General features: G+C 40.2%; 1 protein-coding gene across 5 annotated transcripts in view; it reads right to left on the bottom strand.

The window, feature by feature from the left end:
• The window catches only part of LOC126513311 (utrophin), a 346,673-nt gene that overhangs the window by 65,306 nt on the left and 265,714 nt on the right, over positions 1-15,653 (bottom strand). For all 5 annotated transcript variants that reach the window (XM_050161608.1, XM_050161610.1, XM_050161611.1 and 2 more), the window contains 2 exons: positions 15,476-15,550; positions 6,732-6,933 (listed from right to left, as the gene is read on the bottom strand). In XM_050161608.1, the coding sequence (XP_050017565.1) occupies positions 6,732-6,933; positions 15,476-15,550 (277 nt within the window). The remainder of the gene's footprint in view (positions 1-6,731; positions 6,934-15,475; positions 15,551-15,653) is intronic.

Genomic DNA, 15,653 nt, shown 5'->3' with positions numbered 1-15,653 from the left:
GAGCGGCTGCTCCTTGCTGAACTGTGCTGATCTCAGGCAGGAACTACCGTAATTACCTTAAAACCGTGCAGTTAAGGTTTAGACTGGGCAGGACACAGGCAGTACCGTATTACCTATACATGGTGCAACTTAAGTTTTTAAGAAATGCTTAACATTTTAAGAAATGCTCCTGGATAATAAAAAAAAAAATACAGATTCACAGTAAAACAGATTCAGACACCGTTGGATGAATGTACGTAGGCTTGGGGAAAAAAAGAGAATATAAAGAATAAAGTTAATGTCTTAAAAAGAAAAAGGGTAAAGTCTTTAAAGAGACAGAGTACAGAAGTACAGATAGTTATAGATTAAGAGAAATAAAGAAAAATAAGCCACGTAAAAATGAAAAATTCACAGAGAGTCTGGATTATGTACATTGTGTTTTCTTTAAAATTTTTGACTGTGAAGGAGCTAAGTACAAAGAGACATTTTATTATATGGGCTGCTAAGCTGAACCTGCACATATGTTCTAAAGGTATCTTGACTTCAAAATTTGGATCTAAGGATATGATGCTTTGGAGAGGGTCTTCTTTTGTTTCCACAGAGGATGTGACCCTATGGATTGCATCTATCCCGGTATGGTATGATAGACCACGCCCTCCTGAAAGGTTGCTGTGAACACCCTCAAAAAATTACTTCACTCAACTGCCAACCGAGATGAACCTGACACACAGGTTACACCCTAAATGATCTGATTAACAGTGCCCCCATTCAGCAGGAAGCAGTTTGGAGAGAAAAAACTACGCCCATGTTCCCAAATATTGTTTATAAATGTTCTTTTACATTTAAAGGGGGATATGATATAGATATGAATAATTTGCATTGGTATGGATTTTAAGGTCAATTTTGTTATATGTATATGTATTTTTGAACTTGATTAAGGTATTGTGATTATGTAGTTCACTTAAAATGTAATGTATAATTAGGAAATATAGGTTGTTAATGGATAATCATTGCTAATAGTTAAGCTTGTAGTCATGTTAGTTAGATTTTCTAGATATATAGAGATATATTTCAATTAGATAGGCATTCTTCATATCTTTCAAAGACTGCAGAATATGGCATTTAAAATATTTTAATAACTTAGGACTTTTCATGACAAGGAGACACGTCTGCTCCTGGCAGCACCAGCTACTTCAAGAGGAAGATGGGCATCGAAGAGGATCCTTATGGAGTTGGATAGTCATTTGGGCAAGAAACTGCTCTTGCCTGGACTGTTGCATAAACTGGACACAGAGAACCCTCAGAGAGAGGACTGCTGAACTTGCCTAAAGGTGAGATGGTCTTTCGGGGTTCCTGATTCATGAAAGAGTCTACAAGACATTCTACAGAACACAGCAGAAAGTGACTGAACTGTCTTTAAAATTTCCTGCTTCATGGAAATGTATCTGGATACCATGGGCCTGTAGGCCGAAGATGGATGCCCCAACGGTACAGAGGAACTTTGGGTGACTGTCCAGGCAGCGAGATGTCTCTGTCATTTCTAGAGTTTTCTTATTTCTTGTTTACTTAGATAATATTATATCCTTCTGGAGTCTTTGATGGAGTTGAAGAATAAATAGTTATAGTTTTCCTTAGTTATGATAAGAGATAAAATAGATATAAATATTGTAACTGTAATTCTTACTTGATAACTGTTTTGTTATATGTAATTTTACTATGCTAAAGTTAAAGCCTTTCTTTTTTGTTTAAACGGAAAAAGGGGAAATGATGTGGGAATGATTTCTTACTAATAAAGAAACTGCCTTGGCCCATTTTATTGGATAGAAAATTAGGTAGGCGGAGTATACAGAAGAGAATTCTGGGAGAAAGAAGGTTAGAGGAGGAGTCGCCATGATGCTCCCACTCCAGACAGATGCAGGTTAAGATCCTCTCTGGTAAGCCAGCTCATGGGCTACACAGAATATTAGAAATGGGTTAGAACAATATGTAAGAGCTAGCCAATAAGAAACTGGACCTAGCTGGGCCAGGCAGTGTTTGAAAGAATACAGTTTCCGTGTAATTATTTCTGGGTATAAACTAGCCATGCGGGCGGCCGGGTGCCGGGGACGCAGCCCCGCTGCTTCCTATTTCAACACAAGGCCTGCCGTTGGATCTCAGTGGCAGAGTGCTTGCCTTGCATGGAGAAGGTTCTAGATTCAACCACTAGTACTGGCCCCCTACTCCCACAAGAAAGAGAAGTCTAGAGTCAGACATGAGATGTCATGGCAAAGACCCGAGCAAAAGGACACAGGCATGGTTGGAAACACAGACCCTCCAAAACTTAGGGTGGGGTGAACATTTTTATTCCGGCCCACTGGTTGTCAATCTATGCATAAAGGGACCATACCCTAGACAGTTAGATGTCAAGTAGGGTATCTAATCAGAGATGCATCTGGGAGCTATAAAATGTATGAGTAAGTGCTTTGGCCCAACATCTAAGTATTCCATTCCCCTGACAGCTTTTGTAAGTAACTTCTGAAATTAGTTTAACTGTGAAGCTAAGTACCTTTAAAATTATATTCATCTCAGAATAGTGGGGAAAATACGACTTACTCTAACAAATGGAGCTAATATTCTCTATAGAGAAAAAAACGTCTGAACCGAGAGTTCCAGATTATTGCTCTGAAGCATGAGTTAAACGGTTTTGATCGCCGTTAAATCCAGAAGGAAGATTATGAAATTAAGACTTTTAACCTGGGAAGATGAAGACTGAGTGAGGCTGTGAGTTCATAAATGGAATCAATTTGATAGCTACAGTTTATAAAGCCCCTTCTACACATATTAGCTTATTGGCTTTTCACACTCGCCTTTTGTGTGGGAAGCTGTGCAGATGTTTTTACTTCAATTTTTCAGATGAGAAATTGAGATGCCAAAGTTAAATGGCTGCCAAGTCACATAGCAACCAGAGCACAAAATTTAGACTATAAAGTGGATCTGGGTCCATGTTAGGACTTAAAAGTTTACTTGATTTATAATGTATGATTGACTTAGCTATAGCAATATGATGAGAATACCCATGCAACTGAGAAAAGAAAAACTGCAAATTAGTCCCATAACTATGATTAATTTGTAACAGGTGGTTACAGATAAGCTCTGGCATCTCATTGTGTCGGCCTTTCAATCAGTTAAATAGAAGGCAGAATGGAATGATCATATCTCTTCTCTAAGCCACACTTAGATTAGAATTCTTTGATCTCTGTTGGCATGACTCACTGTGTCAAGCTGCAGTGGGGAAGGTCTGTCCTGGTTGCATCGTACCGCAGTAAATAACGCAGTTGAACATACACAACCAAGTCAGAGTCTAGATCTGAAATGGTCCCCAAGGATCATGAGTTGAAGGCTTAGTCTTTCATGTGGTGCTCTTGGGAGGGAGTAGAAACTTGAAGAGCGAGGATCTAGGGGAAGGCCTACAAGAGGCCCTCCAAAGAGATAACAAGAGTGTCCTCTTTCTTGTACTTCTTGGTCATCAAGGTAACAGTTTTGTTCCTTCAGCTTTCCTACCTGGCTATGTTACAGCAAGGGCAAGCCAGTCATGGGCTGAAATTCCTCACATGACTAGCCAACATATACCTTCCTCTTCGGGAACTGATTTCATCACCTGTTTATGACAGTGTTGGGTTAGTAACATAATGAAGGAATGAATGATGTCAGAATAGGTACATCACTGCAACTCTTTCAAGAAGGCTGGTCCTCTGTCTTGGGTGTGCACTGCCCTTTTGCTAAGAAACTCTTTCTCTCCCCCAACACCTGTGCTTAAAGAAATCTATGCTAAAACATTTTCTTAAAGAACAACTCTGTTACAGAAAACTTTTTTTTAAAGAAAAAGTTGAACACAGGCAGCATTTTTAAGTTCAAAGACTTCTTAAGATTCTGTAAGGTCTCAGATACCAACTCTGGAAGGAGTAAATTATAGTTTATCAGATTCACTCAGAGTACCATTGCTTGAAATAGAGTTACCAGCCACTGCTTAGATAAATGAATAAGCCACACACAGTAGAGAACTCTAGGCTGTCAACTCTGGGCATCAGAGATTATTGCCTTCAGAGTAACTGATTTTTTCCTCAGCTTAATTCATTTACTCCAAGATACAAAGAAAGACTGACGGGAACCCATCTGACCCAGGAGGGTGATTGATGTATTTCACTGGCAGAGAGGGAAAGTAAGTCTTGTAGGCTTTTTCTCCACTAAAATAGAACAATGATACATTTCAAGGCATTGTCTTTCAAGTTAAAAAAAAATATATCAGTGTGTCATTTTCATGTGTTCACATCTGACAGGCAGAAGTGGAATTACGCCAACATTTAATCCCCAGAAAGGAATCACAACATTTCACGCACTGGTTGAGTCCTAACCAGGTGGCACTATTCCCTGTTCTAGAGGGGGAGAAGCATGTGTGTACATTCTGAGCATAGCTGTGTTTCTCTGACGTTCATACATCGTAGTCCTAACTCCTTGTATCATAGACCACTGCTCTTCTCACCAACCGCATATTTAACATCAGGTAAGATGAGGTTGGAAGAGCAGACCCTAGTTCAGTGTGCCTGGTGTGTCTGCAGAGCAAACGATCCGGTATGCAACAGAGAGAAGACAGCCAGTGAAAAGCCAAGGAGAGAGGTTCTTGAGAAAACGGCAAATTAATCAGCCCTGCCAACCCATTGATCTCAGTCTTTTAGCTTTTAAACATGAGGAAATAATATTTAAGCAACCCAGTCAAACAGTTTGGTTGCAGCAAGCCCAGAAATCTAATGTTGTCATAGGAAGACACTGCTAGGGGGAAGAGTGTTCTCCATAAAATCTGATCAAGACGTCCTTCTCTATCATATTTCACAGGGTCAGATGAAGTTCCTGGGTGTTCTAATTTAGCTATCTTCCTGGATTGTGAATCCATTTTATAGGCTACTGCACAGACAACATTGACATAACCAGCTATTTTTGGTGAATTTACTGTAGAAAAGATCTCCTTTGAGGCTTTAAAACATTTGAGTAAATTAATGAGACAGTAATGCAAACATTAATATTGTAGCCTAGGAGAATCGAAACTTTGTATTAAAAGGCAACATATAAGAAGACACTAGATGACAAGGTATTGCAGTAAATCCCATATTCTTCCTAGTAAACAAGCTTCACCCTCAGGCACACTCAAGCATACAGTGACTACCCTGTTATTTTTTTTTTAGAGCCTTTATGGTACTTATTAATATTGAAAGATAAAGAGATTTTCTAATGAAAAAAGTAAACAAAAATAATAGCTGAATCCTGTCTAAAGCTATCATCATCATCACCATTTATATCTTGCATGGAATCATTCACTGATCAGCAGGTACATTTATGAAATATCATCTATCCTTTTCCTCTTCAAATCAAAGTCTGACAAATGCAAAATTTCACAGAGCTAGTTAATGGGAACTAACATTTGGGATCCAGAAGAAAAGCAAGAGTCTTCATTTTCTTTTTTCATCTTTTCATACTTCAACCCCCTACCAGAAGAATGAATAATTCCCAACATTTCCAAAATGCCAGCTCACAGCAAGTCTTCATAACTGATTAAAGCACAAATCCATTGCCAAAATCAGAGGGCTCATAGAAATGGGGGGATGAGCTGAGCTGGAAGCTGAGGGTGCTCTTTATATACAGTGAGGAACAGTTCAATTACACACGTTCGTGTCCTACAGCATTAATTAGTAAAAACAATTTATACAAATATAACCACAATGGCAATGAATCTAAGATTTAAAGACAAAATGAGTCTTATTCATTGCTGATCAAATTACTCTCAAATCACCATACAAAGATCACAGAAGTTCTTATATGGCAGTAAATCATTTTAATTCACAGTAAGTGTGAATTAATTGGTTTCTTTTGAAAATAATAAACTAAGACAGTAAGGAACAAAGAGAAAGAAATCAGACTAGCTTAGATTTTCCTAGCTGCTTCTTGACAAAGAATGATACTTTCACATGTTGTAATAGGCCGCTTGTTGGTTCCTGGCTGCTTAGCCCCAAAATAATCATACAGAAGCTCTATTATTAAATCACTACTTGGCCCATTAGCTGTAGCTTCTTATTTGCTAACTCCTACATCTTAATTTAACCCATCTTCATTATTTTATATTTTACCATGAGCCTGCCAGCTCATGGTCTACCAGCAAGGTTCTAGCACATCTGTCTCTGGCAGTGGCTCCATGGCTTCTCCCTGACTTTGCCTCCTTTCTTCCAGCATTCAGTTTAGTTTTCCCCCACCTAGCTCTGTTACCCTATAGCTTTGCTATAGGCCCAAAGCAGTTCCTTTATTAACTAATGATATTTACAGCATACAGAGGGGAATCCCACATCATTCACAGCCTTCATTGGCTGTTATGAAAGAAAAGTTAGGTTTCTTTCCCTTGATCTTAGCCAACAGCTGAGGCATGATATAAGTGTTCTTTCTTACTCTTAGTTAGGACCTAATGACTTGGAAAGTCATTTATTATACACAATCAAAACAAGTCTTTCCATTGGGAAAGGGATAATAAAAGTACATTTTTTAAAAAATTATTTAAGGCCTGAGATATAACTCCTTGGTAAAGTGTTTACCTAGCATGTGTAAACTTGTCTAGTATCACGCAATAATGAAGATAATGATGATGATGAAGATGATGATAATGGTACTGCCAAGATTATTATCAACATGTTTCACTCATTTATGTTCATTTGATGAATAAATTACAAACTTACGTGTCATATACATTGAGCAACCAGTTGAGACACATATCGACGCAGAGCGGAACATTGACCAGGTCCTTATGCAATTGTTCAAGCCCATCATAAGTTGTGGTCAGACAGTTGATGACATCTGGGACACTCAGGAGCTGATCATTTTGGTTCAGTTTGTGCTGCTTGAAAACTTCATTCGTTGTGTTCAGCTCTAGCAGATCCACTAATCAGAAGAGGGGAGAGAATTGGGAACAGTCATTGCCTTCCATAGGGCCACTGAAGCGCACGCCATTCTACTCGCTAGCATTTAGCTGGACTGTTCAACTCATGACCTGATGCTTCTCGGTTAACTTCAGTTGTTAATGGAATAAACAACACTTCCATTCTTTCATTTCCAATATCTTATTCAATCTGCCTTTGTGATTTTCCATCTGGCCTCTGTAGTTTCTGGATCTTTCTCCATCTTTTGTCCTTTGAACGCCTTCTTTTTTGGCATTCTTGTTTTTTAGATTCTTTATGCTTTTCATTATAGAAAGATCTACGACATTAAGCTTGTTACAAACACTGGAACATTTCATGATAACATACTGCTCACCTCATCTTAACTCGTGAAGAAAGCCTGCTCACCACTTCCCACCTATCCATTTGTGCTATTTTTTAACATTTTCTAAATTTATTTTTAAGTGATGCTCATAGAAACACTGAAGATGCACATATTAATGAGGGACTCAGTGGTTTCAGTACATGTCTCCTGTCTACACTGTGTGATGTTGAAATCAGGGTAACCCATCATCTCCTCAAACACTTACCATTTTTGTAGGCAAAACACTCAAAATCCTTTATTCTAGCTCTTTGAAATGCAAAGCAATTTTTATTACCTGTGGCAACAGGAACAGCAACCTGAATTTTAGTTCTAATTATAACCAAGTGTCTTCAACCAGCCATTCTTCATACCACTGTCAAACTAATTATTCCTTAACAGTTTTTAGAAACGTAGATAGTGACATTAAAAAGTCATTGAAGAAAGTTGTGAAAAATGAGGCAAACCAGCAGAATCAGATTTTATAGAAAATTAACAGCTCTCTATTACCTGAAGAGAATCAAATTAGAAACTGGCCCAAATCAGGCCTTCTATTCCAGCTGTTCTGCCTTTCCGACAACTAAGACGGACTCAGACAACAAGCTAAGATGGATTCAGACGGGCTCACAGATACCTGGTCTTGACCTATTTGCTTTCATCTTTATTCTTCATGTGTAAATCATAGATGGTGGGAAAGATCAGTGTTAGAGCATTTAGGGTGTGCAAGGAACCCCTTCTTAAGAAGCATCCGGGTGGGGCTGGAGAGATGGCTCAGTGGTTAAGAGCGTTGCCTGCTCTTCCGAAGGTCCTGAGTTCAATTCCCAGCAACCACATGGTGGCTCAAAACCATCTGTAAAGAGGTCTGGCGCCCTCTTCTGGCCTTCAGGCATACAGACAGGATATTGTACACATAATAAATAAATAAACAAATAAATAAATATTAAGAAAAAAAAAGAAGCATCCGGGTAACACTACTAAGAGGAAGAATAACAGCGTCTGAGAAAACAATGTACAAACGTCTGTGAGAGCAGACACAGGCTAAGAATCTGTGGCAGGAAATGCTGTAAGGGAAGTGTTTTGCATTCTCAGTTTCTCTACCTTTGTGGTTTTGTCATATTTGCATAAACTCAGCAAGAGCTGTTGTGGATGGGACTCGAGTCTAACACAAAGGCTGCTATGTCTAACATATACCTTATGTATCTACCCGAAGGTACTGATAAATAAAGTATGTTTAAAGATTTGTCTTGATGTCTATTTCTATGTCTATGGGAGTCTGTGTGTCATGTGTGTGGGAATGTCCTTGAAGGTTAGAAAGTATTACATCAGAGTTGTGGGCAGTTGTTAGCCACTTGGTGTGGGTGCTGGAAACCGAACCTTGTTCCCCTAAAGGAGCAGCAAGCATTCTGCTGAATCATCTTTCTGGCCCCCGTAAAGTATTTTTACCGTGACTGACTCATCAGCTAAGGTCAGGTATGCAAGTCTGCCACCATGTCAGCAACCAAAAGCTTTGGATACTGTAGTATTTCGGGCTTTAGACTTTTGGATTAGGAGTGCTTGGTGGAAGAACAAATGGAAGAGACTGTCCGGGAGGTGAAATTTGAAATAGGCCTTGAAAGATAAGTAAGATGCCAGAGGTCCAAGGAAGCAAGGTGGGGGAGATACTCTTCCAGGAGGAGACACTGCTTTGGAAAACAGAAGACTTTAAGTTAGTCAAGGAGTCAGTCTACCAGGGAAAGGAAACTGCATGTGTGACACGTGGGTGGGTGGCACATGGTCTTACTGAGGCAGACACTGTACACACAGCTCCCACCCCGGCAAGAAAAAGATTGTTATTAACCTTAACCCCAAGCTACTCCTCAGCTAGCTGTAAATAAAAAGGCTAGCAGACCCTCAGACTGCTATCTATTTATTGATCTAATTCTCAGCACACAGGTATGGGAAATGACAGACTAGCACTAATTTAAAATTTTCTCATGGAAATTACCATTATGTAAAATGAAGATCTTCATATTCCAATTTTCAGCCCTGAAAAACATCTAAGTGGGGCTTGAAACATTTAAGTAACGACTTCCTTGCCTAACGAATAAACTATCCCTAGCCCCCAATATGACATATTTTGACAATTAGCCAAAATGAATGAACAGCTTCCTTTGAATCTTGGTAGTTGTAGCTACTGACTAACCACTAATTTTGAATTTTAAGTACAATTATGAAATGTGTCCATGCCAGCTGTTGAACCAACATGGGATGATTTTTTTCAAGTTGTCTACAGTGGAGAAGGATTATGTTAAAATGACACAGATGAACACACATCTACAATATCTCAGTAGGGAAGACTTTTTAAAAAGACTCAGTCTGGAGACATGACAATTACATGTCAACAATATCACTGCTAAATGTAAGCTCCTAACAAAAATAATTTTCATGAGCTAGAAATGGTGCCAAGAATGATAATAAGAGACCTGGGAATTATCTAGAATTTTCATTATCATTTTCTCCTCATTTCTTGGTAATATATATTGTTTTCAATTCTTGAACCTCTGGAGAGCACTAGCAAAACCATTCTTTACAGCATATGACAAAGGGACATGCTTAATAAAGGACAGTAGGTGGAGAAGCACAGTTCTCAACAGATACAAGAAATATATTCAATTACTGCCAGAATGCTAAGATTTCTGAATTCCAACACTAATTTCGCCAGCCACACAGCATAGAGTGACAATAGACCAAATTTCAAAAAGACTGCTTCCTGGATCAGGCCACCCTCCACTTAGCTCAGAAAAGCCTTTCTTGTTTCCCACTCTGGGGCTCAGGTGGTAATTTGCCACATTTCACAGATGATCATGTCTTCAATTTCCAGTGATTTACTCTGACACTCTGACACAGCGCCTAAGCCAAGCATGCATCTTCCTGAAGTGTGTCACATTTAGGTACCTTTTAAAGAACAGACTACATTTAAATCACAGGAAATTGTGATTTCGTCTTTTCAGAGGGAGAAAAATGACAGCCCAGTCATGCGGTAAATGGAACAAACAGGCTACTCATTTCCTAACCAAGTTTCAGACTTTTATAAATTCCTGAATATGAAGCACCCGGAGGTCAAACAGAGATGCGCCATCACTTCCTGGCTTGGGGTGGGGGTGGGAACCAACAAAAACAGAAGGAACACTGTTGAGCCCAGATCTGGGGCTTTGGGCATCTCTCTAGGTCTTCGTCATGTGTTCTAGCCTTCTTAGCAACCACCCATGTCCTATTTCTCAGAGACCAGGACACATTCCTGCATACAAGCTTTCAGACTGAGAAGTTTATCTGCAGAAATGATACCCCGTTCATGTCACAACACTTGCATATCTTTAGACGACGCCAGTCTCCCATTTCTGCCTCTCATCTCCTGGTGAACACCAGCCCAGCCCCACTGTTCAGTTCCCTCCTCAAGAGCTATAACCATTCTCTTTCAGGAACCTTTCTACCTCTGTGTGTTTCAAATCAAAATCTCTCTTTCTTCTGAAATCTGGTCTACAAATCTTTAGCTTTCCTAACACCCTCCATCTGGTGTGGGAGGTCCTTCTGTCTATGTGTTGTTTGTATTGGTTAATGAATAAAGAAACTGCCTAGGCCTGATAGGGCAGAACTTAGGTGGGAAAGACGGAACTGAATTCTGGGAGGAAGAAAGCAGATAAGAGAGACGCTATAGATCTGCCGACGAAGATAGACGTGCTTTGCTGGTAAGCCACTGCCATGTGGCAATACGTAGATTAATAGAAATGGGTTAAATTAAGATGGAAGACATAGTCAATAAGAAGCTAGAGCTAATGGGCCAAGCAAGCAGTGATTTAATTAATACAGTCTCTGTGTGGTTATTTTGGGGCTAAGCTAGCTGGGTAGCCAGGATGAACAAGCAGCACTGCTCCTTGCAATATCTATCCTTCATCCTTCACAATTTACCAACTATCAAGCCCTATGCAAACAAATTCTCTCCCCCCAGGCAATCCTATAAATCTAGATCATCACCCCTTTTCCTATTACATCTAGTCGGCTCAGCCTCCATCTTCTTTGGCAAGAACCATTTACTCATCCTATTCCCTCTGCTGTCCATGCTAAAATACTATTTAGCATATACACGTTCTACTTGGTATTGTCTTTGGAGTCTCTCAAAGAAGAAAATGGCTGTATACTTCCTTAGTCTATACAGAAAAAAAAATTATCCAAACTTAAAATCATGAGATTCAAAATTAGTCATGGTTTCAAGTCATCATGCAACTCGGGAGGTAGAAACAGGAGAAATGCAAGTTCAAGACCAGCCTAAGCAACACAGTAAGTTCCAGGCTATCTTAGGACAGGAAGAGCCTGTCTTAACAAGTAGTGTTAGTAACAGTTAATAATAATACCCCCAAATCACAAATTTCAAGAAAAAATTTGTAAAAGGTCCCTGAACTGACCCAAATGGAATTTAAGGAAACTTCTGAGTACTGGACAAAGAACTAAGGTCTTTCTCCACATGACACTCGCTGGCCTGTACCCAAGCCTTTGATTGGATGCATCTATCCATCCCCCTTGTTCTTGTCGCAGGTCAGTGTCCATGCCTAAATCCAAGGTGGCTTTGATGGTTGAGTAAATACAGCTGTTACAGGACACCATCCTTCTACATGATAAAGGGGCTGCCTCCCTCTCAGCCAGGGCTTCCTCTAGTTTCTCTGACATGGCCTGCTTCAAAACATCTTTTAGTCAGTTGCAAATACACACACACACACACACACAAACACACACATATACATACAAACACACACACATATAGATAAGCTATGAAATGTATAATGTGACTTGAAGAAAATCATAAAAATACAAAGTCCATTACATACCAAAAAAAAAAGAACATACTAACATCATATGTAATCACAGTCCATCGTGATCATGGGGGTAATCTCTATCCTTTGCGTTACTTTCAGTCCTTAAAGGCAGATGTGTATCATAAACAGAACAGCCTTTAGTTCTGCAGGGCTTTCAACTCTATGTAATGGAAGTGAACTATACAACTTTCCTTTGTCATTTGACTTTCCCACTTAGTTTTATAGCTCTCACACGGGCCATGATGATGGGGACGGGTAGTTCATCCAGCTTTTGCTGCTGTACAGTAACAATTTTTGAATGAGCCAAATTTAATAAAGGCTTACTTCTACAAAATGTGACTCTAAATCTTGCACATATCTTCTGGTGCACACCTATGCCACCTGCAAACTCAAATCATTTGTTGAGTATGAATGACCTAAGTGACTTCAGTTTTATAGCGGCAATTATAGGAGGGCTCAGGTAGGCAAGAACACAGACTTTTCTTTCTCATAAACATGTAAATCGTTTGGAAAGGCAGACAAGAAGTATATAAAAGGAATATTTAGGATTCTGATTCTGATAGAGTGTCTTTGTGCCTAAGACAAGCACTATCAAAAAATATCACAACAAGAAAGACTGGGATGGATGAGATGGAGTTACCAGGAGGGAGTAAAGAGGAGCCATGTACTAGAAACACAGCTGCCAGTCTGAGACCCACACAGTAGCCACGAGGAGATCACAAATGTGAAGAGCTGGAACCAGAGCTTTTAGGCCGAAGAAACAGGTTAAAACTTGTTAGGTCAGAGATCAATTGGAATTGATGGAAGCAAAATGAAGGAAGTGGACAGAGAGCCAAGACAGGAAAGGCAAAGGCCACAGGATTTTAAGGGAAAAATCAATCTATGAAAGTAAAAACACCATATCTACCTGCAACGCTTTCTTTGAGTTTGAGCCTTTTGAATGTTGAAATGAGCTGCCTGCCTTGCTGTAGCTCCCAAGTGATCTTGGAGCCAAACAATGAGGAAAGGCAGAACAATGACAAACGTGCTCTCTCTTCACGCTGGCAAGAGAGCACTATGCTGCGTGGGGATGTGCACAAAATGAGAGGTGACCAGGACCTGAAAGTCACTGTGTGTACAGACAGGTCAACCTCCCAACAAACGACTAATAATTACGCAAGGCAAGCAAGTGAAAAAACGGTCATAGGGCCATCATAAAACCCTGGAAGAATTAGAAGCTGGTGGGACGAGCATGTAAACTGTTCTAAAAGAGGGACGACATTTTTGACAGTATCAGGAAAGAATAAAGGATGACAGACTTACAGAAGATGAGCCAGGGCATTTCCAGTAAACACAGATGAGAGAGGAAGGGGCTGATTTGGTAAACAGGTAAATCTGACTAGTGGTATTCAGGCCCCACACTAGAGCCCTGTGGTGGCCCGAGGCAGTGGGAAAGCAGAAGTCAGGGGCTGCCAGGAAAGCCCTTCAGATATTTAAGCTTGCACATTAAAAAACATCTTTTAGTTCAGAAACTGGAGGGGTTGCTCTTCTGTCTCTCTCAGGTTTGAATGTGGGCTAAAGAGAGGCATGATCAGGTCGTTTCCCCCACCCCCACCCCAGGAATTACAGGAAATCAGCAGCAAGTTCACAGTGATACAAAACAGTCTCTGGCTGGTGGAGGATTCACTTCCCAGTCATTTATCCTCCTTTTATAACCCACCAGGCCTGGAAAGACCTAGACTTGACGGCTAGATGTTAGGCTCAAAACTGTTATAACTACAGACACACGGAGCAGACAGACAACCCCTCCTCTGTCTGCAAACTGCTTCCTGAACAGGTCACTGGGAAACACTTGCAGTAACCACTACAACCTGAGGGCTACCTTTGAGCCTGTGGGGATTATGAAAGACTTTGTGGTTTATCTCCTGCTGTTGCTCAGCCCCTCAGACTTCTCATTCAGACACAAAAACCCTTTGTTTTCCTTATTTAACCTCACCGACTTTGTCTTCCCTAAGTGATTTAACAACTCTGCTCAGCTCTGCTCCACCTGCCAACTTAAAATATATCAATAACTTCTATTGAGCTTTGGAAAACCTGAAATTTGATTTTCTTTATAATGTGTGTGCGTGTATGTGTGCGCGTTTGTATGTGTGCATGTGCGTGTGTGAGAGTGCGTACGCGAGAGAAACAGAGAGACAGAGAGAGAGACAGAAACGGGGAGAGAGAGAGAGAGAGAGAGTCAGACAGACAGACAGACAGCGAGAGAGGGAAAGAGGGAGGACAGAAGAGGAGAGAGAGGGAGCGAGAGCGCGAGTGTACACGTGTGCAGCTGTGTGCACATGGAAGTCAGAGCACAGCTTTCCAGAGCTCGTTCTTTCCTTCCAACAGGAGATTCAGGAATCGAAGTCATTAGCTGTGTACAGAAAGCACTTTTGCCAGATGAGACATGTTGGCAGCCACTCTCCACTAACTGTTTTTAAGAAGCAAATTCTTTGGCTCTAACAGCATTTTCCAGAGGGTAGTTTTCAAAGCCTCTCGGAGCTACCCAGATAGATATCAGTTATTAATAGAGGTTAAAAAAAAAAAACCAAACATATATAGAATTTTCCAATTCTCTCCATCTTTAAAGTACACATACAAATGTTATTTGCATGATAATATCTAGCAAGGCTTAAATGGTCCTTGGTTAATCACCCAAGCAAAGACAGAATCTGGAAAACATAAATCAATATACTATTTACAAGAATTCACATAGCTGCTTACTTTTTAATATTCCGGGGGGGGGGGGGATGACCTTTGTGTAAAGTGACCACCAGAGAATACCTCTATGAGCACGCCCTCCACAGGAAGAATTCATTAATGACACTGAATGAATTCTTCATATTTATAAGGAATCGGATTTTTTCCATCAGTTTTTTGGTTCCAGTTACTAGACAGATCAGCAATGGGATTTTTCTTATCGTTTCTCTGTTACATGATTGCATTGAGACAAACAGTTTGGAATCCTACAGTTTTAAGTGGAGCAAAAGGACTTAACAGGCAACAGCCTACTACTTTGATTCAACGATTCGATCTTTTAAAATTGGGCGGCAGCACAGTTTTTGAGAACGCCTTTCCCGTGCTTCGGTTAATTTTGTTCCAAATGTGAGTGGCATTGCTCCTCTGCTTCGGTAGCCCGCGCTGACGGTGCCAGTCACGAGGCATTTACAGCAACAGGGCTAGCTCCCTGAATGAGGGGCACTGAAAACCAGATTCAATCTGCAAACATACCATGCCTCTTCATTTGTCTTTGTCTTAACACTAATAACAATGAAGACAATCCCCAAAACAAGGAGAGTAACTTAGAGATGAAAACTCACAACACAGCGCTTTTTGCAGCCTTCGAATTTTGATTGCTGTGCGGTAGGCGGAGAAACGGACGTTATTCAGATCAGCTGAAATAGAAAAGAAACTGAGTTAGACGCCGTCTTAATTATTTTACTTATACTGACTGCCAAGAATGAACATATTTGCTTATTTTGGATCATGGAAAAATCT

This window comes from Alexandromys fortis, unplaced genomic scaffold (assembly GCF_014885135.2).
Source record: "Alexandromys fortis isolate MF-2015 unplaced genomic scaffold, M_Fortis_MF-2015_v1.1 scaffold_134, whole genome shotgun sequence".
In the NCBI taxonomy this organism is placed as follows: Eukaryota; Metazoa; Chordata; class Mammalia; order Rodentia; family Cricetidae; genus Alexandromys; species Alexandromys fortis.
The sequence above is the reverse complement of the archived record's forward strand: the minus strand, read 5'-3'. Positions and strand labels throughout refer to the sequence as shown.